At 50.0% G+C, this 25,406-nt stretch overlaps 1 protein-coding gene across 1 annotated transcript; it reads left to right on the forward strand.

Annotated features, from left to right (window-relative positions):
• Positions 1-2,633: 2,633 nt before the first annotated feature.
• LOC144110933 (facilitated trehalose transporter Tret1-like) lies at positions 2,634-24,304 on the forward strand. Its single transcript, XM_077644005.1, has 7 exons — positions 2,634-2,666; positions 8,790-9,596; positions 10,370-10,631; positions 15,157-15,330; positions 16,753-16,998; positions 19,850-20,045; positions 23,848-24,304. Exons 2-7 carry the CDS (start codon positions 9,391-9,393, stop codon positions 24,165-24,167), a joined length of 1,404 nt encoding a protein of 467 aa, XP_077500131.1. The 5' UTR covers positions 2,634-2,666; positions 8,790-9,390; the 3' UTR covers positions 24,168-24,304.
• Positions 24,305-25,406: the final 1,102 nt, after the last annotated feature.

The following is a 25,406-nucleotide window of genomic DNA, read 5'->3' on the forward strand; positions in this document are numbered from 1 at the left end:
TTCCGGAAAAGAGGAACTAACACGGCTCTGTGAATGCATGAGTTGTTCTCTTTCTCAGCTCGATAAGTCTCGGTACTGTGAATGGGAGGCCGAGCGTTAGGCGTGAGGCACAGTCAGGAACAAACATTCGATAGGCGGCCTTCATCTGATAGCGCTTTTTTCACAAGAAATATTTGTAGCTGTGCACCGTAGTGACGCCACAAAGCTAGCTTGGACTGTGCTATGTGTCGTTGCGCGATTTCAATCAGTTGTATGCAGACAGGAGCGCATATAACGTTTTCGAAGATTTTCGCTTGTTTGCACTTCAATATCTCTAAAGCGTTCATTTTATGTATCTACGTAAGACACAGCTTACTACACTACACATTGATACACTACGGCATGCCTCATATTATTTGTCTATTCGTTTAATCATTTATAAATGCGATAGCATTAAGAGCCTCGTAGGGCTCTGGGGGAAAAAATGGTCGTCGGTCATAAAATGAGCCCATTGGCTCGGGGGAGTTACGTTACAAGACCTGAAATAACACCACTTCCGGTAATGGCATCAACATATTCTAATGCTATCGATTGCCAACACTTAACATAATTAGGTGGCGTTGTGAATTTATTTCCTTTAATACTTCCTGGGCTCAGGAAGCAGGGGCATACATATTCGGGGCGAACATATTCGTTTTCCCCAAATTCCTCAATTTTTATTTGAGCCGCTTGAGATAAGTCTGGATGACTTTTCCTCCTGTTTGGATCGGCACCAAACACTGGCCAATCCCCCACCGTGGGTATGTGCCATCGCTTCTGAAGCAACAACAACGACTGCTTGTTGCTGACAGTGCACAGCAAGTTATAAATACAAAAAGTCGACACTGCTGAGAAAAGACAACCCGGGAATACCTATAATTCCATTATGTGTTTGCGACATAGCATTCGAAGCTGTTGATGCCTTTGCCGGAAGTGATTAATGGGGGTCATGAGCCCCATGTTGCTCTTCCCGAGATCTATCCGTGCACCACATGTCATGGTTAGGAAGTGCCGGCTTCACACAGACGAGCCCGGTCAGGTGACGTGACTTCCTGCCAGCCAATGAGCATTCTGCGGTCCGGGGAAAGCGCCTGTCCGCCTACATCTGTGTCGTCCGCGTCTCTTTTTTTTTTGCGCTATGTTTTCAAGAAACTGTTACCAACTAACCCAAACCAAGCTACTGCTGCCCGTTACGTCACTGCCCGTCTAGTGACGTCACGTCCATCCAGCCGGTATGATTTGTTCGCTCTGCGGCGTCACAGATGATGGCACTGCCAGCCAGTCAATCCGGATTTTTCTGGATGACGTGGCCGCTCGGCCGCTGGCTTTTTGCCGCGGTGAGGCTTCTGCTATAGCATAAAAGAGTGCAGTGGCGGTCGGGGAGGCGGCAGCGCTCTACAAGGGTTTTGATTAAAGAAATTTTGTTCCTGCACGCAGCGGAGTTTCGCAGCGCTGCAGATCCTTGCTTTCCAAACTAGGGAATTTATGAGAGAAAGAAGCCACTGTCGCGTGTAAGAACAGTTATTGGCGCAAAGGTTAGAGCGGTCACAAGATCAGTGGCACGCTTTTGGCTTTAGAAAAGACGTTATTCGAAGGAAAACAGTGTTGAAACCAGTGAGACAGCTACTTCGTAGCGCGCTGGCTGCACGAAGACTTTGCTCAGCAAGTTTGTCAACGGAACACTCGCAGAGTGGATGGCGCGAAATGATGTAAATGGCGGGAGTCACAAACAAACCCTGTCTTGTCGAAAACTGCGTGCACTGGTAAAAAAGTGACAGATGTTCGCGATGGTCGGTAATGCGAAATTTCAGCAGCGCAGCTCTTGGCGTATTGTCACGCCACCTGCATGCCACGGTTGTCAGGCGGCGTGTTACTCCGACTTACGCCGACGACGCGGAATCCAGGGACGGGCGCATAAGAGCTTTTGTCACGTTCTTCTGATGATAACACCCTCGGTCGCACTGAACGCATTGCTGATTTCTTGTTCAACATGACGCGTATGAAAAATTAAGAGACACTTCGGCAATTAAAGTGTTGAGAGGCGAAAGTCGGCCAATCTGTGATAATTTTCACTATGCCGTGACGACTTCCGGTGGATGTGACGCCCCACCGTTCCCGTGGCTATATCGACGTCCGCGCTATTTCGACGCAATTTCGACATTTTTTGTCTGTAAAGTATTAACTAATTACTCTGCAGTCATCAAACGTGGCTTCTGGGTTCATTTTTTCCTCCTCTATCTGCAGCAATCATTGGTTGTCTCCCATCTTTTTTAGTTCCTGAGTTAACACGTGTGACACCCTCTGTTAACGGATGGTCGGCAGTATGAGCCATTACAGGCTTTCGCCTTAAAACGCTGATATCGCGGGCTATTTAAGCGCCTTTAACTTTCCTACTTTATGCACGCGGCAGCGAGCGTGGCTCGGCTTGAGCCAGTAGGCAGGCTGGTGCACATTCCTTTCTTTCTTCCTATCAGCAGTAGCATTAGTCGCTGCGTCGCTCTCTCCTGCCCGGCTGCCGAGGTGGAATAAAGGCATTCCTGACAACCTTCGGTGTCGCCGCTTGGGCGTCGTCCGTCGAATCGCCCAGAAACGTAACAGCTCTTGGCAGCGGTGGTGATCGATGACGCCGGGTTCCGCGGCGGTTATCGGTGAGTGTCCGGAAGGTCTCTTTGATAACCGAAGTAGCTTAAAAGATGAAATAAGACTGTCACTGACTCGAAGGGGCAGTGGGTGGAAATCAGCCAGATTTTTTTCCTCGTAAAAAATTTCGGTTGTAGCAAGATGGGTCTCGGTGCGATTGTGAAGCCCGAATAAATGCTCCTAGCCGAAGAGTTGGGCGTAAATGTGACGAAAGCCATGAGAAAGCCGAGATCATCTCGGCCATTGAAAAGTATGGCGCGGGCGCCGACTAAATTTTAGAATTTTGGACAGAGGTGCAGAGGAAACGGAAGAAAGAAGAGCTTTAGCTATAAATTCTCAAGCAAAAGTTTAAGAAGGAGGAGGAAGCCATGGCGGTCGATGTAGCGACAAAATTGGACATTCGAAGCCTCTTGCAGCCCTTCTCTGTCGGGGTAGACATAGGTCTGTACTTAATAAATTTTGAGCGGGTGTGCAGAAAGATGGGTATCGTGGAATCGAGCTGGCCACATAGGATTCTGAGTTTGCTGCCAGCGGAAGTGGCCGACGTTCTGGCAAGGTTATATTCGTACAAACCTGCCTACTGAAGAAGTTCAGGCTGTCCCCTGAGGTTTCTCGAATAAAGTTTCGAGAGGCAAGGAAAAAGCCACAAGAACACTATGCCGAGTTCGCTCACAAGTTAATGGGCTTTCTATAGAGAGTTGGCTCCGTGGTGTATACTCTTATGAGGACCACGAAAAGGTGCTAGCACAGATTGCGCTCGAGCAGTTTTTTCTGTTCTCTTCCTTCAACCCCGAAGGATTGGATTCAGGACAGTCCAGATGTAAAAACAACCGTACATGTGGCGGCTGATTATTCAGATCTGTATTGCTCCAGACATGGGAAAGTTTGATAACGCAAAGCCTAGCTTTGTCCGAAGCCACGAGCGAGGAACGGTTCGTCCGTTATCTAAAAGTGCAGAGTGTTCGACGCATGTTCCATCTTCCAAGGAATCTTTGGAATCAGACAAGCAAAAGCTAAAAACAAAGTCGTTTGAAGCAAAAAAGCCATTTCATTGCTACAAATGTCACCAACTGGGTCATGTGGCTTCAGGCTGTCGTGTGCTTGGAGTGTCCCAGGTTAACTTCTGCATGGATAAGGCAGAAGACCTGCTTAGGCCATACTTGTACAACATCGAAGTAAATGGTCAGTCTTGCAAGGCTTTGAGAGACACCGGAGCCACGCACGGCCTGTTCATTCCTCGCTAGTGAAGCAAGACGATTTCGCAGGCGACTGCGTGTGGGTTCGCCAGGCCCTGGAAGATCGTACAATCAGCTTGTCAGTAGCCAGAGTGAAGCTATAGACGGGCCTTTTGGTGTAGTAGACACTGAGGCAGCAGTGTCCGACGGGGTATGGGGAACCTGCGCTGCCAAGATGGCACTGCAATTGTTCCATTCGGTGACACAAAACTGCTTTTGTCAGCCGCTTGGGCCGCTGCAAACGCGAGAACACATTCTGCGCGATTAGATACCCGCGTTTGGCTGACAGCATTCATTGCCTAGCTTCTCTCGGCGTAGCCCGGATAGCTGACGCACGGCACGTGCGCCTTCGACAGTGCGCGGAGTCTCACGCCAATAAGCGCCTGAAGGTCGCGCGGAAATGTACTAATAGTACTACCCGAAACTTCTTGCTCTTCTCGCTAGGCAGTGTGTTATGGCGCTGCAATCGGCACCGCGAACTTCAGCGCAAGTTCCCCATTGCCCAGCTGTCTGTACTACATTCTTTCGAACAGAATGGCAAGGCAGCTCGGTGACTCGGGCGTCTCGCTTGACATGAATCCCGTTCTAGTAGTCATTCGCCCCATGACGACAGCGAACGGCTCCGAGCCGCAAACGCTGGCGACGAGGGCAGAAGCTGATAGGTGAGATGACGAAACGGCAGAAGCGATTCCGGAGGATATGCTCGAAGAAGCGGACATAACCGCGCTGGTTTCTCCGGAAAGCGCGAACTTCCGTGATCTGGTAAAGGTTGATAAGTCCACGCTTACCAGTGGACAGGCCACAGACCCAGCGCTAGTAAGATGTCGAGATAGCCTGGAAAAAGACGTAATACCAGATATCCCGTTTTATGTGAAGAACGGCATTATTTATCGCCACTTCAAGGACAAAGACGGGAATGAAGTAGACCAGCTGGTATAGTTCCATACAAGTACATGTAGGCGTGACCTCTTGGAACTTGCTCATAAGGAAGGATGGTCGGGGCACTTTGGAATCACGAAAACGAAGTGCAGGCTATTGGCAGAGTATTATTGGCCCGGTTGTTTCAAGGACGTTGAGGAGTTCGTGTGACACGTGTCAAAGGACAGGACAACCGGACGAGCGACGAAAAGCGCCCCTTCCCCCAGTGCCGATAATTACGGAACCATTCAGGAGGCTTGTGATACATGTCGTAGGTCTACCACCTACCGCTAAGACTGGCTATAGGTATCTATTAACCATTGTCTGTCCTGCTAGCAAGTTTCTCGAGGCCGTGCCTATGAAAGACCAGTCTTAATTCTGTCGAGATGGTAGACAGTCTGCTCACAATTTTCTCTCGGTTCGGTTCCAACTGAGATTCAATGTGACGACGGTAGCGTTTTTGCCAATGCTTTAACAAGCAGCTTTTCTCAAAGGTGTGGTATCAAAATTTTGCACATTTCGGTACACCACCCACAAAGTAATAGCGTGGAGAAAACGCATTCGGTCATGAAACGTACCCCCAGGCCCTTATGCCACGAGCAGAAAAAAGATTTGGACTTGGCTTGGCCGGCTACGCTTTTCGCTCCGCGAACCATCGCTCACGAGTCCACGGGTTTTGCGCCCGCGGAATTGGTTTATGGCAAAAACCTTCGTTCGCCTTTGCGATTGCGACGTGAGGGCTGGGAAGGCGAAGCCGAGAACGTCGTGGTAACTGAGTATGTATTCTCACTATTGAACCGCCTCCACAAAACTCGAGAGCTTGTAGAAGAAAATCTAGAGAAAGCTCGGGCTCGGGGTAAGATTTACTACGATAAAAACAGTCGCCTTCGAGTGTACAAGAAAGGAGACAAGGTGCTACTCTTACGGTCTGCCAGGGCTAATAAATTGCAAGTGCAGTGGGAGGGGCCGGCAACGGCTCAGAAGAAACTTTCCGAGACAAACTATGTCGTAAAACTTCCTGGACGTCGCAAAGAGGTTCGCATATATCACTGCAACTTAATGAAGCCGTACCTGGAAAGGGTACAAGTCGTCAGCATCGCACTAAATCAACCAGAGGAAGTTCAGGCTCGTATTCCTGACTTGGGGGAAAACCCACGGAACGTTGACAGTCAGCGAAATCTAAGCTGTTACAACTGATGCGGCACGGCTTAGTCGGGATCGACTTTCGGATCTGACTGCCTTAATTGAAAAATACCAGAATCTGTTTTCCACAATTCCCGGAAAGACCAATCAAATCCAGCACGATATTGAAGTGGCCAGGCAGTCGCCAATTCAGTGCAAGTCCTATCGCTTTTCCCCACGTCAAGAAAAGCTTTTAAAGATGCTGTAGATCAAATTCTTCAACTGCAGTTAATTGAGAAGGGAGAAAGTGATTATGTGTCTCCTGTGATTTTGGTAGAGAGCCCCGGCAAATATCCGCGTCCCTGTGTGGGCTACCGTAAATGAAATGTCGTTACCGTAACCAAGGTCTCCGATCCCGAATATTGAAGCCTGCATCGAGAAAGTAAGCAGGGCAAAGTACATTTCAGCCATCGATCTTAGCAGGGGACACTGGCAAGTACCACTTACTGAACACGCACGCAACCTGGCAGCGTTCATGACTGCGTTCGGTGTCTTCAAGCCGCTTGTTCTAAGTTTTGGTTTAAAAAAAATGCTTCGTATGCATTTTCAAGGCTAATTAATCAGGTTCTGGGTGGAACAGAGGCTTTTTCGCTGCCCTACCTGGACGATATAGCAATTTTTTCAGACACATGGGCAGACCACATCCAACATTTGCAGCAGGTTTTTTCCCGCTTGCAAGAGGCAGGGTTAATGGTTAATTTTGCGAAGTGTAAATTCGGCCGTAATGAAGTCGAATATCTAGGTCATGTCGTCGGTCAGGGAGCAAGACGACTGCAACAACTTAATATTCGGGCAATCAGAGAATTTCCTTTGCCGCAAACGAAGAAGGGTTTGATGTCATTGATCGGACTGGTAAATTGCTACGATCAGTACATTCCCCGATTCTCGGAAAAGGCGAGTCCACTAACCGATGCCCTCAAGAAAAAGGAGCCCAATAATATTGTGTGGGACATTCGCAAGCGTCAAGCGTTGAGTCCCTGAAGCTTTCATTGAAAACTCGGTCTGAGCTGGCGACCCCAGACTATGCGAGGCCTTTCCTGGTGCAATGTGACGCTAGCGAAAGAAGGATGGGCATGGTACTAAGCCAAGAAAACGACAAGGGGGAAGAACACCTCATTTTGTTTGCCAGCAGGAAGCTTCCTTCGACGGAGCAAGCTTACAGCACTATTGAAAAAGAATGCGCTTGCCTGGTGTGGGCTGCCGAGAAGCTTCAATGTTATCTTTTTGCCTCTGAATTTATTCTAATTACTGGTCATCGACTGTTCACATGGCTCCAGCAACTGTCTCAAAAGAACGGCAGATTGCTCCAGAATATGCTTTCGTGGTAAAGCATGAGAAGTAAACTTCATGCGACCGCCGACTTCTTAAGTCGGCCGCACAAATAAGTACGCCATCTAGTGTTCTTGTTCTTTTGGCTCACCTGCATCACTGTAAATAGTATCACCATGCAATCACTCATGCTTACTTCTTTTTTCGGAATTTTCGCTACCAATATTTTTTTATGGTAAAAATCTGGTTGCCTTTAGGAAGACTTTTGGGCAGTCTAAGAGGCCAACAGAGGCACTTTCGGTGAACAGAATGGACATCTTGGACACCTCGCTGGCTTCTGTGGGGCTTGGTTGTTGTTTGTTTCCCCGTCTGCCCAGCCATCAGCCTCTTTCAGGAATTGGTCACCGGTGGCTTCGGCCGAAGGTTCCAAAAAACACCGTCGGGGCAAACCTTGAATCCTGGGCAGTGCACACCACATCTCTTCGACGGCACGGAGATTGTCACACTGTTGTCACTATCACTGTCGTCACTGTTGTGTGGGTGCTTTCATCCTTGTGCTACAACACCCCCCCCCCCCCCTCTCACCAGATCTCGAAACAGTGTGCCGATGTGCTGGTGCCTTCGTCTGCGGACTCCTCCGCGCCGAATCTCGGAAGCAGGATTTCACCTGCGCCGAACTTGTCGTGATTTGTTGTTTTTTCTTCAACATGACGCGTATGAGAAACGCTGATATCGCGGGCTATTTAAGCGCTACGGCAGAGCGCCGCGTCGCTTTCCTGCCCGACTGTCAAGATGGTATAAAGGCATTCCTGACAACCTTCGGTGTCACCCAGAAACGTAACACTGTGGTCTAAAACAACTTTTTAATGAAGATGTGCATTTGCTCGAGCAAAAAGTAAGCCCTCGAAGCGCGAGAAAATTAAGTGAACCAATAGGCTTTCGTCGGCAGCAGTTGTGAATCTAAATGTTGCAGAGGCGTCCGCTTCTCTGCAATGCATGGATGCTTTGGAGCCACGTGATCACGAGCGGTGCAACCCTAATTCCCCCAAACCCCCTCATCTCATTTCCCCCCCTGACCCTCTGCCGCCCCCTATTAAGTAGTACTGCGTACATGAAAATGTTTATTGACCAAAGTGAGTACGAACCCCCCCCCCCCCTGCTTAGGGTCTCTAAGGATTCCCCTGATCGAAGCTGCTACGGCGGCCCTGTTTACGAGTCCTTTGTGGTCCTCGGGGTCAGGAAATAATGAAACTACACCAAGGACCGGGTCTGTGATCGGTCCTCTTGGAGGAGGAGGAGGAGGAGGAGGAGGAGGAGGAGGAGGAAGAAAAAACCTTTATTAAAGTAGGATAAAACTTTAAAAAAGCAGTTAACACTTGGCCACAATCCGCGGCGTACTGTATTACTCCGCTAGCCAGTCACAAAAGTAAAAGAAATCAGCTTTTTAATGTTTGACTTCGTTAAACAAGCCAGGTATCAAAATTCTAGAGCTTGTAACTTTTTCCTTTTGATTACCTTCTTGTTTAGGTAACAAGCCAAAACGACGGGCTGCTTTTCTGTCATGGAGGAATTCTGTGCTGCGGTCCCGGATGTGGGCGGAGCTTCCCTGCAGACTTAAGTTGCATCCGACTGTGGAAAACTATACTCTGCTCGTCTTCTTGAGTGGAGAACCCTCAATCCTGGACTCCATGTGGCGCCCTGGACTCAGGATACAAACATACGGCATGTGTTACAGCAGTGGACGCCAACGGGCATGGTCCAACGAACTGCGCCGCGGCAAATTCTGCCCAGTGCTAGCTGCTGCCGGTTTCCTCAACCAATTCGTCATCATCATCATCAGCAGCGTCGGTTCGCGTCATGCAGGGACACGCACCTTCTTCAAAGAAGAAGAGGTCTCGTTCGGGCGAGCGCGTCAACCTCTGTGCACTCCCGCATTTTGATCAGAGAGCGTCTTTCTGGAGGCAATCCACAAGTTCACGCCAGTTTCACGCACCGAAGCTCAGCGTATAACCGCACCTTCGAGAACCCGTGTGCTTTGCCGGAACAGCCGTTCACGATCGGTCCCACTGCGCAGCCGTCCACTGTAGCCCCCTGCTGTTCCGTCGCCGACTAACCGAGCGTCGACGCCATGTCCCGCCAGGGCAGTCCCGAGCTCTTCATAGAGGACGACCGGCGTCCGCCCATGCCCCGAGAGCTTCTGCTCACCCTGGCGGGCAGCTGGACTGGCTCACTGTGCATGGGCTGCACGCTGGGATACTCGTCACCCGCGAAGCACAGCCTGGCCAGCACCTTCAAGGACGGATTGCACGGCTTCGACATCTCCGTCAACGACTGGTCGGTGAAATCCGTGACGTGCTAATCTTCGCGAAGGGTGAAAAATTTGGAGTCTTCTTAACCACATTCTTAAAGAATAAATGCGGTAGCATTTGCAAGTTGGGTCAACCCCAAACGATTCCAAAGGACCCTCAAAATTTTGGAAATATAGGCCCACTCTCAGAAAATAGATTAGGGTGGATTAGTTGGGATTAGTGGGTAGATTGAGGTGGGTCAGTGGTGGATTAGAGTCGTTTAGTGGTTATTGGTGGATTGGTGGCATATTATAATCCAATGGAATGCACTCCAACATTCTAGTCCTCAGGTTTTCTGATTTGGCGGTGCTGACGTTACGACCCTCTCAAAGAATCAATGAATTGCGTTATGGAGAAACCCGATGACTTTTGCAAGGCGACATAAACACTGTCGCGTTAATACGCTAGGCGAATGACGTTTAATGGACTCTGCGGGCATATTGAAGTCAGCCCGTATCGATGGATTCTCCTCGTATAAGTGGAGCTGAAACGCATGATACGCTCACGCGCTCTGTGACGTCATCATCGGACTGACTACGCCCACTGCAGGACGAAGACATCTCCAATATCTCTCCAATCAACCTACTCCTATGCCTTGCGGAAATGGGAATTGTGTGTTTTTTGTTTCATAGGCGACTGAGGCTATTATCCCGAGCCAAACAGAAAATACGGGAATCACCATATGCAACATTTGACCAGGCTTGGGAAAGCGGCCGCCAATTTCAGTCCGGAGTGGGTATATAAGCTCTATTACTGCAGGTACGACCCCCTGCTGACCATCGGCGCCGTGCTCGGAGCGGTGTCTAGCGGCGGAGCGACTCAGGCGCTGGGCCGCAAGGCCATGCTCACGGTCATCTCGCTGGGCTTCCTGTCGGGCTGGACGGTCACGTACATGGCCCAGGGCTCCACCTTCCACATCTACTCGGGCCGCTTCATCACCGGCTGCTCCATGGGCCTCATATCGGTACTTTCGCCCGCCTACATCACCGAGGTGACGCTGCCCCACAACCGCGGAACCATGGTGAGAGAGCCCTTACGCAACGTCTTGAGTATCATCACAGCCTTGAGTCATCACATAAGCCCTCCACATGCCGAAGCTTCACTGTTGTGATTCCGCTCACCATGGATTCACTGCACCTCTTTGAACTTCCTTTTAAAGCGAAAGCTTTACTGGCCGCGAACTTGCGATTTCGCCGTGGCCGCACTCTGAGGAGGCACATGACGTCATGACGCGCGCCTTACATATCTCGGTGGACACCCGAATCGCGCCGTAAAGGACGGGATAAATGAGGGAGGGAAAGAAGGAAGCGCGCGGTTCGGGTGTCCACTGAGATATGTGAGGTGCGCGTTGCGACACAGCACAGCAACCGTCTCACATATCTCGGTGGACACCCGAACCGCGCCATAAAGGAAGGGATAAAGGGGAGGGGAAGAAGAAAGTGCGGTTCGGGTGTCCACCGAGATATGTGAGACGGTTACTGTACTTTGCACGCTCGACGCGCCCTCTGGCATGACGTCACACCACGCGGATCGCCACCGCCGCCGTTTGGTATGACGTCACACCACGCTCCTCGTCGTTGCGCTCGCCTCCGCTCGCTTCGCCAGCTGCGTCGAATGCCTGATAACATGTCGGGGGATTAAAAAGGAGAGCTCGCGTGCGCCGCAATCACAGCTAGCTGTGTCGTCTTTAATGCGACAATATGGCTATAGACATCCAGACTAACCTGGACTTGCAGTCAAGTTTAACCAGGGCTGACGATGCTATGCCTTAGCTTTCGCTACGTATATCCCGGCATAGCCGAGCTAAGCCGCTGCCAATTTTCTTATCCCTTCCCTCACGGCACGGATCAGGTGTCCCCCAAGAGGGGCATAGTAGCTGCGCTATTCTTTTCCCTTTAAAACATTTTAACCTGCATTCTGCGGAAAGTCTTGCATTTCTTTCGAACAGGTACCTGCGGCTCAACGTTTCATCCTTGTACCCTGAGGACACTGTAATTTTTTTATCAGCATGCAGCACCAGCAACTAGATTGGCTGCATCCAGAGCACGACAAATGCCGCTCCAATTGAGCCCCATCAGCTCCGTCTTTCGCCAGCCCTTGTCACCCTGTTTCCATAGACATACGTATCTCATTTGCGGCCACTTGTTTTCCTTACCTTGGCGCCCACTTTGTTACCCTAAGGGACATGAAGTAATTCGAGGCAATAAAATGAATGAAACATAATAGCCTCTCCCGTACCACTACTGTATCGCGGGTACCCTAAGGGACAATGGGTTTTCTTTTTGTAGCGATAGCTACATTACGGTAGCATTTTTGAGCCTTCAGCGTGGCGGCGCTGCCACCCTGTGGCTGCGCTGCAACCCTGTGGCTGCGCCGCCACGCTGTCACGTGGTTCGTCACGTGGTGCGGAGCAGCTGCCGGCGGCGCGGCGCCGTGGCTGATCACGTAGTTCGTCCCATGGTTGGTCGCGTGACCAAGTTCCACTCGGCCAGCTGTAGCTGTCGCGTCACTCCAGGTTCAACCGGAGTTAAACCACCGTCAATTTTTGCGCATTACATGCCTCTGCCCATATCCACCTTCTATACTTCCACTAACCCTATCCGCTTACAGTCTATAGACAATCATTAAAGTCTATAGAGCTTCTATTGATAAATCCTATAGACTAGTCTATAGACGATACAAATACTATCGACAGTATATGGGGATAATCTGTAGATTTATGACCGTAGACTTTCAGTAGACATTTGTTCATAGAGAGTCTGTACAGTAGGAATAAACACAAGAAAATATTTGTAGGAAGGCAACTGAGTCTAAGAACTCTGAAGACCTTTTTACATGGGAAGATATTAACCAACTTTAGATAGTTTCCAAATTCACGCTCCCCTCTTTCTGTCAGCCTGGTCAATTTGCTTTCCATGCCTCGCCGAGCGTCACGATTCTGAAGCCTACATTTAGGCTCGTGAAGGTGTCATTTGGAGCTCTTTTACTGAGGCGTAAACTTACAGGACCTATTTCAGAACAGAAGTTGCTGCGGTACTAACTTTTGTGGTAGCCTGGCTTTGCGGTGCTCAGCTACGCGTACAGTATAAGCCTGAATCAGCCCACATGGGAGTAAAAAAGGGGTAAGCTGTCTTCTAGCGTATCCCCTTTTAGGGGCAGGTCTCTGCTTCACAAGCCCTGGGATAGATTTCTCTCACTAAAGACACGGATTACCTACGATTGGCAACGGAAACCAATTTCCTCTTCATAGCATGGAAAGTTGTAGCAACTGCGAGAATTAATAATAATAATAATAATAACAATAATTGGTTCTTGGGGAAAGGAATGGCGCAGTATCTGTCTCATATATCGGTGGACACCTGAACCGCGCCATAAGGGAAGGGAGAAAGGAGGGAGTGGAAGAAGAAAGGAAGAAATAGGTGCCGTAGTGGAGGGCTCCGGAATAATTTCGACCACCTGGGGATCTTAAACGTGCACTGACATTGCACAGCACACGGGCGCCTTAGCGTTTTGCCTCCACAAAAACGCAGCCGCCGCGGTCGGGTTCGAACCCGAGAACTCCGGATCAGTAGCCGAGCGCGCTAACCACTGAGCCACCACGGCGGGTTAACTGCGATAATTTGATTTGCAGTGGGAATACGCCAAGCAGCACGGGTAATTGGCGCAATATTTGAAAATGAATGGTTTTACACTGTTTTTTTTTTTATAGGGCCAGCATTTGCCAATATATGGCAATGTTGAGCGGATTACCGCTGCTGTTCGGGAATGCGCCTCCGTTGCCAAGAGTAAGCTGACGTCCCAGAGACGTCATGTCTCCGGGACGTGACTGCGTGGTCCGCCCGTGCAACGGAGGGGGGGGGGGGGGGGGGGGCAAGGAGTCCACCGGCCCCTTCTGAAATGCACCTGACAGTCTCCGCTTTTGATCTCTCCTTTGAGACCGTATTTCGAACTAAGGCAAGCACTTCTGTCTTGTCGACTTTTGGTTGCAAGCAGAATTAAGACCCCGCTCAAGGGTGGTTAATACATTTGGTATCAATATTACATCATCTATTCGATGAACTAGTTGGAGGGCTGGCTGAGTTTCGCGCTTTTTTGGGAGTGAGTAGAGCAGAGTCTGCCAAGTAAACTGAGCAGCGCGGTTGGCAATTTTAATTTCTGGACGAAATCGCCAGAGGTGGCGTCCTGGCTGACTGCCTTCAGTGCAGGCAATGAAAAAAATAGCCGTGCTTGTTGCCAAACTTTCGACCGTAAGAAGGGGCAAAGGCGCAGTCCATGTCCAAGTGAAGGCTTAAATGGTTCTTTGAGAAGGACGACGGCCCTTGCATTGACGCACTGACGTCTCTGGTACAGTGACTTCACTAAAGGCTGCAAATTTGAAACTGATCAGCGCTTGTGTTGTGTGTCTTTTGTTGTCCCGTCTTCGCGATCGTGAACTCGCCGTTCTCTCGAACCACCAGTTGGATAAAAGGGCTACGGTAGCGGAGACAGTGCAGGCTGGCAGACAATGTCAGCCGGGTGTCACCAGGAGAGGTTTTCGGGAGTTTCATGGCGGTGATAGCAATGACGATGGTGATGACGAAGATGGAGCTGCAAGGTCGGTGCGCTGAAGGAGGTGGCCGTCACTTGCGTAACGATGCAGCATCTGCTGGAAAAGGACCGCCACAATGGATCAGTAAATTGCGGTTGTTGTTGCCCAAGAAGGCATGCAGAGTGTGAGAAAAAAAATAATATGGATTAGCCCAGCTAATCCAGCATATACGCGGCGAAAAGCGAGATTGAGGTCTCCACTGACCCACGGGATCCGCCGCGGTGGCTGAGTGGCTATGGCGCTGGGCTGCTGGCCCGAAAGACGCGGGTTCGATCCCGGCCGCGGTGGTCGAATTTCGATGGAGGCGAAATTCTAGAGGCCCGTGTGCTGTGCGATGTCAGTGCACGCTAAAGAACCCTAGGTGGTCGAAATTTCCGGAGCCCTTCACTACGGCGTCTCTCATAGCCTCAGTCGCTTTGGGACGTTAAACCCCCATAAACCAAACTGACCCACGGAGCCGATTTTGTGCCTTTCATTTCGTGAAAATGAACGGTGTTTTCAAAGTTGTCAACGCCAATGAACTCTATGAACGCCGTCGGCTCACTTGTTTCGTTTGATTTTTGATCCTTTCTGCCGCCGTTTAGCAAGGCGTGCCTCTCGTGATTCTGGCGTTTCAGCCGCTTGTCTAGCCTTGCGGCTTTCATATCTTCGCTGCTTTTGAGCCAACTCCCACGCTACCACTTCTGGGTCTTCTTCCCCTCCTCCCACGGCGAAAGGTCAGACGACGGAGGCAGCGCGCGGCGGCGATGACGGCTGCGGCAGCACAATACCACCTAGATAACTTTAGAGCTAGTCTAGGTGGTATTGGGCAGCAGCGGCCCCCTGCGCTCCGCGTGACGTCGCTCGTTTTCGCGCATGCGCAGCTGTGGCAAATCTGTAGTGTGGCTCACGCGAAGCCCGGTGTTGACGAGCCTAGTGAAGCTTTTCGCTTAAAAAAGAGAATGGCACTGGCTCGCAGGGCGGCATGCTACAGTTCGCCATCACAGTGGGCATCCTGTACGCGTACTTGCTGGGCCGCATCCTGACGTGGGACTTCCTGGCCCTGGCGTGCATGGTTCCCGCTCTAGCGCTGTGCGTCGCCTCCATATTCTGCGTGGAGTCCCCTCGCTGGCACCTGCTGAACGGGAGGAAAGTGAGCCTACACACTTTGTGAAACTTTCAGCATAAAGGCGATGTGACTGGAATAGAAGCCTACACGCGCCGACGTGACGTCACTCAAGTGGGACGGACCTGCGCGGGGCCACCTTGTACGGCGGGACGCGCTCATACTGGTCACCGCCAGCAGTTGTTATAGCGAGGCAAAGTCTAGCGAATACCAACCCAGAATGTAGTCAACACCACCTAAACTTCGAAGGCCTCATCACGCCGGTGTGACATTACGCGAGTGAGATAGATTTATGTAACCATACTTCATTTATGTAACCATACTGCAGGCTATTACTTTGGCCGTAGCAGAAGGGGAGGGCACGAGGGCCCTAGCAAGAGGGTGTTCACAACAAAAAGAGGACAAAATTGAGACTAAAAATGCATCTCAAGACCCCTTAGACTGTCAAGAAAGAAATCCAGTTCCTTTATAGTTTCACTTAGAAACGATTGGCGGGAACTAGTTGCACTCTTTCAACATTTTAAGGGGAACCTGCTCTTATTAGAGTTATTACTTGCGAAAATCAGAGCCGTGTAATGTGTGCCGTGTTCACGTAGTAGAAGCTAGCTCAACAAAATTCGGGAGGTCTACCAGGGTCTTTCCTGAGAACAGTTTATGAACGAGTTCCTCCTTTCACTGCTGGACACGTAGCCGGCACTATCTGTCGATAGTAACCAACCCGGCCAAGGGGTCTGTTCTTAGGCCCTGTAATGGGGCTCTTGCAGCATCTATGAAAATACCAACAACTTTCAGAGGGGTGACGGCGACAGTTCCTCCGACCTCCAAGAGATTTTTTGACAGCTGCCGATGCATAACGAATTCCACAGCATGGCACTGGAGCGAACCGCACTGGTCTATAAGCTTTTGACAAACGCTGTATAGATTATATTTGATTCTCTCTATTCGATACTACCATCATACGACTTTTAGGCCGAATATAATTTTGTCGTTTTTATTACACCTTCACAAAGTGCGACCCACTTCATAGTCATAAACCTACTGAACAAAGCTCATCTTTGATTCTCCTAATTCAGCACACCATATCATGACTTTTAGGTCGAATACAATTTTGTCGTTTTATTACACGTTCACAAAGTGTGGCTCACTTCATAGTCATAAACCTGCTCAGCATAGATCATCTTTAATTCTCCTAATTCAGCACACCATATCATGACTTCTAGGCCTGATACAATTCTTCTGTCGTTAGGAAACTGGCCCACGTCATATTCATAAACCTAAGCCGACGAGTTGCCTTGCGTATGGCGCTCTTTGGGTGTGGTTGCCCTCGCGACAGAAAAATCCATAATCATCACAGTAGCGACGCAGATGATTTAGGCATGTCTCGCAAGGGTTGCCTACCTCTTCTACATGGTGTTGATGATCTATAGCCCTATCACGATGACGACGCAGGCGGAGGCGCTGGAGTGCCTGCATCGGATTCGTGGCAACCGAGCCGAGGAAGAGTGCATGGCCATCGAGATGGTGTACGTGACTGCGCCCATTCCGCCGGCACACGTGCTTCTGGCCGTGCACGTCAGCTTCCTGCAGCAGTTTTCAGGCATCAACATGGTCATCTTCTATACGTTCGCGCTGTTCTCCGACGCCGGACTGTACATCACCGAGGCCGACTCCTCTATACTCATCGCGTCGCTACAGGTGATGATGGCGCTCGATACGTCTACTTATTAGTTCAGCTTTTTACAGCAGTGGCTGCCCGAACGTTTTCTATGGCTTGTGGCGTCGTTTGCTTTAGTAACCGCTTACTATGCGACGCCAATACATCCTGCGATTGTATTCAACGCCAGTTCTTTTCCAGCTCGAGAGCATTCGCTCCTTGACGTTACATATCGCGTTACCACCATCTTACCGGTTACACTCGGTCTGTCCGTTATTCGGAGCCTAGCTGGATGCATACAAGTCTCAACGTTTTTCATTCGAAGTGACAGCTGTCACTCTTTTTTTTTTCTTGGAGGGCGAAACGTCTCGAAGCTTTCAGCTTTATGCGCATGGAGACAATGGCGTTTGCTGGTGTGTGCTTTATTTGTCATTTTCACGTCCTTGAGGGGGCGCTTCAGTTGATTCAATATGGCGTCGCTATGGTTTATGGCTCCATGGGTCATCCATTGTTTTCTGATGGAAGCAACCTCGTGGGAGTCAAACAGCCTCTTTCTCGATAGTGTAATAGAGTAAATGCGAAATAATTGAGGACGTTAATGACTGACGCTTAGAAACGGCCGGCTTGAAGGCGGGGCCGCAGACGGTAGGCGCGCGCCTTGGAGGGAATTTACAATCAATGACACTGACGATGAAGAATTTGGTACAGCGGGTGACTGACAAAACCAACAGGTAAAACTCAACGATGTCATATTGCCCTGCTGCTTTGCACAAAATGAGGTAGAAAGTAGAACGCTCTTGCGGGCTAGTTGGCACATTGCAGAAAAAAGGTTCGCACTACGCGAATGAGATGGATAGAATGAGGTATAAAAATTGGGCAGTCACTGTCACTTGGGTTTTAACCGATAAAAGGTACACCCTTCTGCGTTCTTTTTTTTATGCTCACGCATTTTATTAACCATTTGCTGCAGTTAATGAAAATAGCTTTATAATCGTATAAAATGCAGAGCGGGACCAATGAGTCCACCTTTTTTTCGTTCTGTATCTTATGGGAGCAGTTAACCATGCACTCTTTGAGTCCTCAAGTAGTTGGTGACGCATTTGTTTGAAGACATGCACTGTATGCAAAGCCTCTACGATAACGTTATTTTCGTTCTGTTGTATTCGATTACTTGTCATCTGCCCGTCTGTCTGATTACAGCGACAGCGAGTGCATTGAAAATCGAAGTGCAAAATTAATTAATGATATGGAATTCGAATGTGTGGCAATGTGAGGACAGTCTTCAGCCCACCACTCCGCTCTGCGGGCGCAGCGTTTTCGTCCATTAACCGCGGAGGGATCTGTGCTGGAAGGAATAACAAAGGGAGTGACGACAAGCCGTATCACTCGGATGCTATTCAGTAACGCGATAGCGTTAAAGGCCCTGATGTGCTCAAAATCCGAGTTCGGCGTTTTGAGCGAAAAAATCCCGAGCATGGCTCTGACAAGTGGTGCCCAGAGACGAGCCTAGTAGAGTTACTATGTAGGCCTTGCCAGAGTTTCGAGTTTTTCTCTCTCCACCGCGTAATCACGTGACTGCCAGGAAACCGTGTACAACCGTGAAGCCGGCCCTACACGGCACTCCGGCCGCATTGCATCACCTCTCGTGGTGGCAGCGCGCCGCGCTGAAGCTGTCGCTCGCATTTCTGTTTTGATAGGTTGTGTTCGTTCGCTACGGATAGTTTTCATGCATTTCTTGCTTCTCGTGGATGCCATCGAAGCCAATATGACAGCTGGGTGTTCTGCTCCGAACTGCGGCAACCGCTCGGAGAGTGGCAAACCGTTTTATTCAGTCCCATGCGGAAGATCCGTGGTTCTTAAATGGTTGCTACGCATGGGCCGCGAAAAGCTAATTTCAAGAGGCGCAAGAATATTCGAGATAGCTTAGTTGCTTAGATAATGCAAGCACCAATTTTATATGCATGAAAGCAAAATATATATTATTGCAAGTTTCAACAACCGAAGCGAGAACAAAAAAATGACAAGGGTTGCTTGAGATACTTGTACTACTTTTGATTTTCAATACAAAGGAGGAAACCGCATTGCGCACCGCGGTGTTACAACCTTTACGACTCCCCTCCCACTCTCGTTACTTGACTCCTGCAAAAACGTCGCAGGGCTTCACTGCACAACGTGGTTGGCTATGGTGACATCTTCGCGCAACTCTGGCAAAGCCTGTATAGTACCTCTAGAGCCTTGGAGGCAGGAGGGCCACCCAGGTCACGTGACCTTGGGACGTCATCACAACCTGCCCACCGTGGTAGGTGGCAGTTTAATGACTGGTCTCTCAGTGGTTAGGGCGCTCGGCTACTGATCCGGAGTTCCCGGGTTCGAACCCAACCGCGGCGGCTGCGTTTTTATGGAGGCAAAACGCTAAGGCGCCCGTGTGCTGTGCGATGTCAGTGCACGTTAAAGATCCCCAGGTGGTCGAAATTATTCCGGAGCCCTCCACTACGGCACCTCTCTCTTCCTTTCTTCTTTCACTCCCTCCTGTATCCCTTCTTTTACGGCGCGGTTCAGGTGTCCAACGATATATGAGACAGATACTGCGTCATTTCCTTTCCCCAAAACCGATTGCGTTATGGCGTCATACCCTTAAGGTGGAGCTTGTGTGACAAAGGCCGCAGACATGGAGGCAGCATCCGAAGCTCGTTGGCACCGCGGCGTGGTTGCCGATAAAATGATGGAGGAGGCCATTTCCCCAAAAGGCATATATTAGCTCCACGCCGCCGGTAATGTTTCTATCCTAGCGGCGGAAGGCGTGAACTAGGACATGCGCGCTGGAGCAGTGGTATCTGTGCAGGTCTGTACTTCTGTATGTCATGGTCAGCGGTGCCCCTGTGTCTCGCACAGGTCTTCGCCACGATGGCGGCGGTGGCCGTGATGGACATGGTGGCCAGGAAGCGCATGCTGCTCGTGTCGTCACACTTGTGTGTCTTCTCGCTGGTGGCCATGGGCGCCGTGGCCTACGTCACCGCTGAGCAGGAGAACAGGGAGCGGGATGTGATCGACCGCTTGCCCGTGCTGCTGGTTGCCTTCTTCATCGTAGGTAAGCGGTGACCCGGTTGCTGCCGTCTGCACCTGCCAGTTGGAAAACCTAATCGAGCACGCAGGTGGCCTTGCGGCTTGTAAATAAGCAAATTTTTGTAGCGATAGCTACATTACTGTAGCATTTCGAGCCTTCAGCGTGGCGGCGCCGCCACGGTGGCTGGTCACGTGGTGCGTGGTTGGTCACGTGCGCAGCAGCTGCCGGCGAAACCGAGTGGAGAGGGGGAGCGAGTGAATCCACATCCAGGGACGGAGATGAAGGAACGCCCAGCGAAACGGAGTGGCAAAGGACTGACTTTGCAATTCGACTGATCGAATTCCACGCGGCCAGCTGTAGCTTTCGCGTCACTCCAGGTTTAACCAGAGCTAAACCACAGCCTTTTTTTTTTCTCAAGAACGTCCGCAGCGGAGACGGCAGGATCCAGAACTTGAAAAACACTTATACGCAAAGTCAAGGAATCGCAGAAAGGAGATAATAACGCACGAGGATTTAAAACGCAGAAAATGAAGATCTCTCTTGGAGTTCCCGGGTTCGAACCTTACCGCGGCGGCTGCGTTTTTATGGAGACAAAACGCTAGGGCGCCCGTGTGCTGTGCGATGTCAGTGCACGTTAAAAATCCCCAGGTGGTCGAAATTATTCTGGAGCCCTTCACTACGGCACCTCTCTTCCTTTCTTCTTTGACTCCCTCCTTTACCCTTCCCTTACGGCGCGGTTCAGGTGCCCAACGATATATGAGACAGATACTGCACCATTTCCTTTCCCCAAAAACCAAAACCAATTGAAGACAACTAAAAAGGGCAGGAGCAAGCAGGCCTCACGCGGCTATGCCTGTTAACGAAAAAAAATTAGTCTTGTAAAAGCAAAACAAAAAGACACCAAGCCCGCTCACCTATACACCTTTCCATGGCCCTCGGAGCACCTGCTTTTTGGAACGTGGGAGAATGTGCAAGCGCTTCGTGACTCAGCTTTCCCCGCTTCGTCGAGTGGGTGTTGGCTCCCACTACATTCAGAATATAGCGGTGGCCCTCGATGTATTCATGGAAGGGTTTATATAGCTATATATGTTTTCACCATAGCTATAGACATAGCTATCCGAGATATTATTGTGACGTCATTTGCGCCATTTTGTACTACAGCTCGTAACTTCAGCAGTGCAAACCGGAGCAGGTGGCGATAAGTAGATTAGATATTCTTGAACCCTTTCATGGTGTTACATGCACTACAAAATGGCCGTTCCTGTGATGCTGTTGCATACTGCCTTACCTTACTGGCCCTGCTAGGATACAACTTCAAACAGCAGTTGGTTACCAGTGGGTCACGGCTCGCGAGGGTCCATTACTACTCCTCCAACAGCTGAAGTAAACGAAAGAAGAATTTCAACGTTTCAGTTTATTATGCAAGTCAGTGGCACAAGAATTCTTGCGGTTTTGATTTAGTTCCTTTGTTTAGGCAATTGACTTATAGAAGCTTTGACGGAAGATTTCCTTGTCCTGGAAGGGATAAAGGGCTTCATTGCACGGTTATGTCCTATCCGCTCCTTCATAGCTCCTTCTACCTGTCGAGTTCTTTCAGTGTTAATGTGAAAGCATTATATCGCTCTTCGGAAATGAAACTCGGCACCTTTGACCAGCAGCAGTGGTCTGAAAACTTTTAGTGACGTCACCATGCTATCGCATGGCGTCAACTTTAGACCATAAGATAGTGACGTCTACAGCCAACAATTTAAGTGAACGTATGCGCACACGATAGGTTTTGTGACAGCTAACAGTGGCGCCATATTTTGGTTTGCAGTGACATCTCACATTGGTCGAAACCCGTGTACAGTTTCAGTCACCTGACTTTAGCTGTTTTAAAATATTTCCATTCGGTATATTAAAACTTTTTTTGTGCCAGAGAGAGGGTTCTAAGGAATGTGATGCGACTATTAACTCAATGATCAAAGAACCCCGGAGTTGCGCTTAAACCTCTGCGCAGGTGCACCTCTGCGGACACACGTTCACAAATGCTAGCCGCCGCGGTGGCTGAGTGGTTATGCCACTCGGCTGCTGACCCGAAAGACGCGGGCTCGATCCCAGCCACGGCAGTCGAATTTCGATGGAGGCGAAATTCTAGAGGCCCGTGTACTGTGCGATGTCAGTGCACGTTAAGGAACCCCAGGCGGTCGAAATTTTCGGAGCCCTCCACTACGGCGTCCCTCATGGCCCGAGTCGCTTTGGGACGTTATACCCCCATAAACCAAACGTTCACAAATGGACGGACCCCTGCAGGCCCGAAACAGGGTTTCAAAAATTCACTGGGACACCCAATAACACTGTGTTGGAAGTGCGCATATCATTCGAAACTGTTGACGCTTTTAAAGAAAACTACGTCACTTCTGGTCTGGTGACATCACTTCCCTCAAGCCAATAAGTGAACTTTATGACCGAAGACACTTTTTCCCGATGAGGTTCCAAATGATATTGCATTAAAAATTGGAGACAACACTTACTAAGCTCCGCCTCAAAGGTATGACGCGATAGCGTAATGGGATAATTCCCAAATATGCACAAGGTCGTTCTCTGCTTTACATTCCATGCCCAGTAATTTCGGGCAAAAATTTTGAAAATTGGGAAATTGTAAGATGATTTTACGGTAATATTGAAAGTAATGGTCCAATTCTTCTGCTACGAAGCAAAATCTTTATAAAGTGTTCCATCGGTCGAACCGAACAGTTAAGACTCCCGTAGAAAACCATGGGGAACGCTTTCGACGATAGCAAAAACGTTAATAGGAAAAGAAATTCAAGACTTCCGTCGGATGATCTGCAGGTATGTTGATAATTATGGTGAAATCTTACATTATATGAAAAAATTGCGTCCAGAATTGCTGGGTATGCCTGGGAGTTCTCACGCCCCTCCTGGCGCAGTGGTTAAGCGATGCGCCACTGCCCTGCGATGGCAGGTGCTTCCAGCGGTGGGCCTTGTGCGACCCAGGCTGCTTCGTCCGAGTGCCCAATCATTGATTTAACTGCCACCTACCACGGCGGGAAGTTTGCCGTCTATCCGGTGGGCAGGATACGATGACGCTGCAAGGTCACGCGATCAAGGTGGCCCACTTGCTTCCTAGGTTGCTCTCGGCAGACCGCCTGCCAGAGCCACACAGTGATTTTTCGCCCACATGGCCGACGCCAACAACATCGACAGCTGGTTTTCTGGAGAACGGGGCCTTTAAAGGGGCTCTAAAACGCCTTCTAAGGAGAGCACATTAACTCGCTTAATCACTGCACTGCGTTGCCATGAAAACCACAGCCAAATAATACTCCTCTACACGCAGCAGACGACCCACAATCACGCGTCAAAGTTGGCGAGCCCTTCCCGGCGACTTTTTCATGCTCGCGCCCTCCTTCGTCCCCCGCATCTGCGTAGACAAGGTGAGAGGTGGCCATTGGTTAGATTCTTTCAGACGTCAGGCAGCTACCATGGCCGCAGCCAATAAGCTGCTTATCTCCGGCGGGTCGGGAAGCCCCGCTCCCAGAGGGGGTCGGGAAGGAGCGCCTACCGTCCAGTGTGCAAAAAGTGACGAGAGGGAAAGGCACGAAGACGCTGAAATTCAAATTTTAACTACAGATAACTCAGCTTCTACAAAGCGCATTTAAAAATCCTTGCTGGACACTATTCGTGAAGCGGCCTGCTTCAATATCCATGCATGCCGCAAATTTATTAGAGCCCCCTTCACAGCCCCTTTAAGCTATAGCGTTAAAATGTAACCGTAGAAGGCATCTCGTGCATGAATTTTCTTTCTCCCTCCTTTGGCACGACGCAGGCTTCTCGATCGGGCTGGGTCCCGTGGTGTGGTTGCTGAGCGCCGAGCTCGTGCCCCTGCGCGGCAGCGGCTCCCTCCTCTCGATGGTGTGCGCCGTCAACTGGGCGTGTGCGGCATGCGTTACCATCTTCTTCGACCAGGTGCGCGACACGCTGGGCCTGTCCGGCCTGGGCTTCTTCTTCGGCACCATCACGTTCGTGGGCTCGCTACTCGTCACCTTCCTGCTGCCCGAGACCGGCAGGATCACCCTCGAGGAGCTGCTCCAGGAGAACCTCTTCTTCCCCGAAGCGGAGCCTCAGTTGGGCCACAAGCCCAAGTAGAGCCGTAGAAGGCTCCCGCGAAGCCGCGCGCAGCATTTGCTTATTATTGGAAATATTTCCGCACGAACAGTAAATGCAATGGAACGTAGTTATCACGCTAGTCTTTCTTAAAGGCCTCGTTACGCAGAAAATCCGGCGTCGCGCGCAAAAAATCCATACCCAACAGACCTGGACCCAAGCAGCTTTGAGGGGGGAACCGTTTATGAACGCCACCTTTTCGAAAAGTATAACGAAGCATTTCACTACAACATTCGATATGTCCGCAGATCACCCGACGGCAGTCTTGCATTTTTTTTCTACTAACGTTTCTGCAAAAGCACTTTCTCATTGGTTTTCTATGGTAGTCTTAACCATTCTATGCGATCTATAGAAACACTTAAGAGACTGCACATAAGAAGAATCGACCATTACCTTCAATATTTCCATAACTGTGTCTTACAATTTTCCAGTTTTCAAAATTTTTCTCCGAGAATGTTGGACATGCGTGGGCATGGCTCTGGTAGGTCGTCCCCAGAGAGCAACCTACGAGTCAGGTGGGCCACCTAGGACATGTGACCTTTTGACGTTATCACAGCGTCCTGATAGTGAGCAAACTGCCCAACGTGGCAGTTAAATTAATGATTGGTCACTAGGGAAAAGCAACCTGGGTCGCACAAGGCCCACCGCTGGCAACAACTGCCATGGCAGGGCAGTGGCACATCGTTTAACCGCTGCGCCAGGAGTGGTACGAGGACTCCCAGGGATCAAGGAATGTTAAGCAGAGAATGGCCTTCTGATATATGGCAATTAACCGATCCTGCTATCGAGTAATACCCTTAAAAGTGCACTAAAGAGAATTTTCAGCTCGTCTTTTTACCGCGGGAACTCGATCTACACGCTTCAAGCATTCCAAGAAACTTCGAATTATTGTCCTGTGCGGCCGATTTTCCTATTAAATCGAATTAAACGTCCCGACTCCTACGTTTTTTTTTTTAACTCGCCTACGAAAGGAGGAGTCAACCAACGCATGCAGATCCTCTCAGCCAGTCGCGTGGCGCCTTGCCGCTCTGCCATCGGCGGAGTGATACATAAAGCAGAGTCCACGCGTATTTTTATTTCCGTGGGCCTAACAGCGCGGCTATGTTGTCTGCGACTGAAACTATGCGCGAAAACCTAAAAAACAAAGCAAGATCAACTTTCTGAAAGGCACTCCACGCGTTGGTTGACTCCTCCTGCTTTCGGGAGCCGGGAGTCCGCGGA

The sequence above is a fragment of the Amblyomma americanum genome, chromosome 11 (genome assembly GCF_052857255.1).
Source record: "Amblyomma americanum isolate KBUSLIRL-KWMA chromosome 11, ASM5285725v1, whole genome shotgun sequence".
NCBI lineage: Eukaryota > Metazoa > Arthropoda > Arachnida > Ixodida > Ixodidae > Amblyomma > Amblyomma americanum.

Bases quoted from the DNA above. Each gene is read 5' to 3' on its own strand.
- LOC144110933 (XM_077644005.1), top strand. From the start codon at position 9,391: ATGTCCCGCCAGGGCAGTCCCGAGCTCTTCATAGAGGACGACCGGCGT. The intron at 9,597-10,369 runs GTCGGTGAAATC...CTATTACTGCAG, and splicing joins GACATCTCCGTCAACGACTG to GTACGACCCCCTGCTGACCA. The intron at 10,632-15,156 runs GTGAGAGAGCCC...ACTGGCTCGCAG, and splicing joins CCCACAACCGCGGAACCATG to GGCGGCATGCTACAGTTCGC.